This window comes from Sitodiplosis mosellana, unplaced genomic scaffold (assembly GCF_009176505.1).
Source record: "Sitodiplosis mosellana isolate CC-2019 unplaced genomic scaffold, AAFC_SMos_1.0 Smas_scaffold_2748, whole genome shotgun sequence".
NCBI classification, from domain to species: domain Eukaryota; kingdom Metazoa; phylum Arthropoda; class Insecta; order Diptera; family Cecidomyiidae; genus Sitodiplosis; species Sitodiplosis mosellana.
In genome coordinates this window covers 7,195-12,607 of record NW_022597990.1, presented here as the reverse complement: position 1 = coordinate 12,607, position 5,413 = coordinate 7,195, and the positions used below count along the sequence as shown (strand labels likewise).

The window sequence follows — 5,413 nt, the reverse complement described above, 5'->3', positions numbered from 1 at the left end:
AGCCAAATCTTTATTAATTTGTATCAGTGACTACATTCAGCTAACATAATATTTGCTCATAAGCGTTATCTCATAATTAGCTGCAGCTATTATGATTTTGTGACTTGACACCCAGTACAAAATACTTGAACCTTTGAATTTGTGACATATTTCCATGAAAAGCATTGAAATATTTGTCACAAACTCAACGGTTTCATGATATTTTTTTGGGTGCCAAGTCACAAAATCAAAATAGCTGCAGCTAATTATGAGATAACGCTTATGAGCAAATATTATGTTAGCTGAATGTGGTCACTGTTTGTATGCAAAATGCAAACATTGGATTTCTAAAATATTCTATTTGATCTTTAAAAGAGCAACCGAAAAGTTGAAACTGCGTCAAACTACGTCATAAATTAGATCAAATTTATCGGTTGCTGAAAATAACCAAAAGATCAACAAGCAAGTATTTAAGGAGTTCAGTGAGGCATCGAATGGAAATCTCAGCTCGACCGAAGAATCCACTGTGCAAATGGTAAACAAAACGATGGGAAAAGTAAATATTTAAAGTCCAAGTTGGTTTAAATAATGTTCCAATTCAGTTAAAAGTCAAATGGAACGACGCAGAAAAAATGCTGAAAAACACAACCGAAAAATAGTTGACAGATTTATTTTAATAATGATAACAATCGAATCATTATATGATTCTGTTTTGGATCATCGATATTTACGCCGTATCTCTTGTTCAAAAGAATCGATTCACCTTAAATGTTTGTGTAGAAGAAACATCCAGACTTCTATTCGAAACAAAATACGTGAGAAAATGAGCGGCAACATTGGAATTGACCACTTAGCACTTAAGTGATAAAAAAAGATTTACTAATAAACGAATGAAATGTGTATTGGCATCGTGGCTTGTTTCTCATAACGAAACCGCTCAAGCAGAAATAATGACGAAGCATATACACGCAGAGGGCGAGTACACACAATCGAGTTAATTTTTTTATTGGAATTTTATTGCGTGTGGTAAATGAACGAACGAGTTTTCGGTAGCTCAAACTCATCATTCGTAAAAATGTTGAATAATAGAGAAATTAGCGGACGAAACGAGAAAGATGTGCCGCCAAAGTACTTCACCCGCAACGCTATTAACAATTTTGGAAACATAGGCACTGATGAGAAGTGGAAAGAACGCTAGAATTTATATGATTGAATTCATTATTGGCTCGACATGCATCGCTTTGTGTTATCCTGAGCGATGGAAAATTGTCGAAACATTTATTAACTGTATAATGTTTTCGAAATGTGTGAGATTTGGAACAGGTTTTAGCATGTACCCTTTCATTTTCTTAGTTTTTACCGCAGTCCACTCATTTATTCGATTTGAACGCTTGATTTAGTTATTAATACCGAAATAAAACGAGAATAACACCGAGTTTCTATAGACCTGCGATATGGAATACAAAACGAGTTTGCACTTTGAATAATGATCACGCAAATAAAGGGCGCGGATACTTTGATGAAAATCGAACATTTTCGCTCAAATAATCGTTTAAATCCAAAAAAATGCAATTCAATCTTAGTTTCAGGGTATCTTGGTTAACTCATGAGTTTATGTTTTTTGACGATGAAATAATTGATTTGAATAAATCCATTGTGACTCGATTTCGACAGCATATAAAAGGGTTCAAAAATACGATGGCGCTAAACGCGGTTTTATGTTTGTTGGCAATGCACCCGTGTGGAAAATAAAGGACTTACTGACAGACTGTAACTGAAATCTTCTAATAAACGACTATGGACACCTGAGTAGATGTTTTGTATGAAAAATAGTCGACTATGATGAAATTTCGGCCAGTCGCACTGGTAAAATTAGGAAATGTTTTACTTTGGATTGCAGTTACATCACTCTTTTCCAGTCAACTGTCCCAAAATAATCGATTGGCTGCTCAGTCAGAACATTTACACGCAAGAATTGTACGATTTACTCTCTGCCAAAAATATCGATCATATACGCACTCATACTGGCGATTAGACGTTGTGTGACAAGCAATCAATAAAGAGATGGATTGTCGTATCATACCTGTGTTCATATTCAAATCTTTCGATTATTTTTTTTTTCAATGAGTGCAGCTGAGAAAATTGTTATCGAAGAAAATTTTGTTGTTCATCACCAAATCGGACATATTTTGTATGTACATTCTGTGAAGGAAATCGAATTGGGTTCGATCTAAATTTGAATCTTTTAATTACAGAAAGCAAACATGAATAAAAAAATGGATTTGTTCTCTGTTTTCATATTATTATTTATTTTCTAATAAAATTGTAATTTTAAAGCATTTTACTAAAACATAAAAAACACTTAACAATACTAAATGTACACTATTTACAGAATCAACGAAATAATTATGATGCAGACGTTGAAAATGACACATTTTCACAATTTAAGTCATATAATTTCATGAACAGAAATATGTTTTCATTCCTCCGATTTGTAAGGCTTGAATAATTTTGGCTTCTCCGATTTGATTATCGTTGTTTCGCCGATGTTATTGTTGTTGTGACTGATTTGATGGAGCATGGGCGGTTGTGAATCTTGGAAATTTTTCTCTGACACAGGTGACATAGATAGTGGAGATAGTGGTGAGCTTGGGCTATGTAAATAATCACTTCCAAACGAGCTGTTCAAACCATTTCCAAGATCTCCTCTCGAAAAAATTGGCCCGCTAGGGGGTGTTGATAATGGTGATGAGAGTGAATGAGGTGGAATGCTGGTTGGGTTTCGATGTGGAATCTGGTATGGTGAGTATCGGTAGCCGTATGTGTATGGATTTGCTGCAGCCGCTGAAATTTGTGACGATGGAATCACTGGCATTTGTGGAATCATTGGGTTGGGTGCGTAGTATGGCATGCTGACTGAATTGGCTGCCGCCTGAAGCAACGAGGCTGCAAAATTTGGATCAGCATAGACGGCTGCGTATGGCCAAGCAACGGCAATCCGTTGACGTTTGTCTTTCATGCGTCGGTTTTGGAACCAAACCTATTGAATTGAACAAAAGATGCGTTCATTAGTAAAGTTGGAAATTACCAATTACAAATCGAATGTTAACTAGGGTAGGAAAAAATCGATATTTGCGAACGAAAGCCATTCATTAGCGTAATAATTTTGACAAAATCATCAAATGAGTTCGCACTTTAAATTTTCGATCGATTTTCACTCTATTGAAAGGAAGAAAAATACACAAAATCGAAATATATACACACCTTGATGGTTGATTCAGGAAGACCGAGTTGAACGGCCAGTTCACAGCGACGTGGTCGTGATACATAGTTTTCCTTGTAAAATTCCTTTTCCAATCGCGCCAACTGTTCACGAGTGAATGCAGTACGGTAACGGCGAGCCGACGAATCGATATGTTCGTTGTTTGTTTCCATTTTCAATATTATCTCCAGCAACACACAGTCGTTTCAAAAAAATGTTTTTTTTCGTAATTTCGTTGAAGTTAGTTTTGCTTTGCAATGAACGATTTTAGTATGTCACACTATTCTGAGCAGGTAGAATAACTTTTTCAAACAAATTTAAAGGACAAACACAAACGGTTCGGATGACGCTTGAGTTGAGACTGATGCAGTTGATGTCTATACCATCACCTTAAATACGCTTAAGCTGAAAGTGGGCGGAGACAAAGAACATGCAGTAAATAGCCAGCATTCGATAAAGATTGCAGCGTTGAATAGGAGAATAAGAGAAACTGTTCAAGCGACCAACAAGCACATCAATAATGGTGGTGGTTTTCAGTGATCATGGCATTCCTTATAGCTTCACTTGTATGGATAGATACATCTTTGGATGTTCTTACAACAGATGAGAATATTTCAGGATAATTACAATTGCATGAAAGCATATCCTTACGTTTCAAACGAATATTACTAGATAAGATAACATTGACTATAAATTATGTGGAAAAGTAATTTAGAATCATATTTAATACATAGTTTAATATCACGTAATACAGAGTATCAATTTATTTTCCATAATTTTTTGTACGTTTACATATGTTCATTACAATGATAGTGCACAGATCAAACTAAAATTCTTGATTTTTTATTTAAATAAAATTGGATAACTGGAGCACATCGATTATTTTGTTCATTCCGGTTGTTTTCATTGTATGTTTGTATTAACTTGATTTTCCTCTGGAAATTTACACATGTGCAATTGTGCATAGATCCGTACATGCTATAAAATCATATAATAGAAACACACACATCGAAGTAAAATCCAAAATTTGGAAATATGTACAGAACTATGAGTTAGCATGAGTTAATTCATCGGAATAAACCTGCATTTGTACTCTTTTTAATGGCAGCAAAAATTATCTTACTGATTTTCTGTCTACTCCTTTCTCTCTTTGTTTTTTATATATCGTTTTTCGTTATGTTGAGACTATGCATCATAGTCCATGACAAGGGAGATTTTAAAGCATAGAACTGAAAGTAAAACTCCTTATAGCATAAAGTAAGGTGTCCCGATATTAAATTCAACGCAACAACTGAGTTAAATCATAGCTTCAATCCTTGATTGATCTGACCACAGCTTGTATAAAGAACCATCTGTAGCTTATTGATGTAATATATTTATTCATTTTTAATGATTGTGTAGGGGAGCATGCGCTCTGACGATTTTTTTGTTACAATTTCAAAATGTTTATTCCAACAAATAAATTGTTTGGGGCAAAGTTCTCCGTTCAAAATAATTCGTTTCGAAAGTACATTTTATTTGAGTAAAACAGTCATTTATCAATGCTGATGAAAAAAATTCGCTCATCAGACATTGAAAGATACAGTGCATAGCAGAAAGTTTTTATTCACTTTTTATGTAAATAAATACGATTTACAAGCATCATTCGTTCATTCATTCAGGACGCAGGTGCCGATAAAAACAGCCACATCATTTTCCGTTTTAGGTTTTAATTCATTTACCACTTTGATTGCAGGAACTTGCACATAAATATGTGTCAAATGATTTATTCGTTTTTACAACGAATAATTTGTGTTGTTTATTTGGCAATTTACACAGGATAATTGATATGAAGAGCAGTTAATCTTCGCCACCAAGATAAAATTTAGCTTTTTTGAACAGCCCCATTGTGCTTGTGTCGATTTGATTCAGAACGAAAGCATCATTAAATTATCCTCAATGGAGAAAATGTGTGTTTTTTGAAGACGGAAGCGAGATTACCAATATTTAAATCTAATCAATACGACTCAACTCTAGACTTGCGTTGAAAGAATAAGATGCTTTTGGGTTAACGCCACTATTTAGGATATTTTCTTGGAAAATCCGATTTTTAACTATCTATGAATTCAATAATAAATTGCTGTTCAATCCTCAATTCAATCCTCATTATAGTATGTTATTACTTGGCTCAAA

The 5,413-nt window shown here is 34.3% G+C and overlaps 1 protein-coding gene across 1 annotated transcript; it reads right to left on the bottom strand.

Moving 5' to 3' along the window:
* Positions 1-2,308: 2,308 nt before the first annotated feature.
* On the bottom strand, positions 2,309-3,580 carry LOC129571535 (segmentation protein even-skipped-like). The gene is made up of 2 exons (XM_055451339.1): positions 3,244-3,580; positions 2,309-3,019 (listed from the first exon to the last, which is right to left on the bottom strand). Exons 1-2 carry the CDS (start codon positions 3,412-3,414, stop codon positions 2,459-2,461), a joined length of 732 nt encoding a protein of 243 aa, XP_055307314.1. The 5' UTR covers positions 3,415-3,580; the 3' UTR covers positions 2,309-2,458.
* Positions 3,581-5,413: the final 1,833 nt, after the last annotated feature.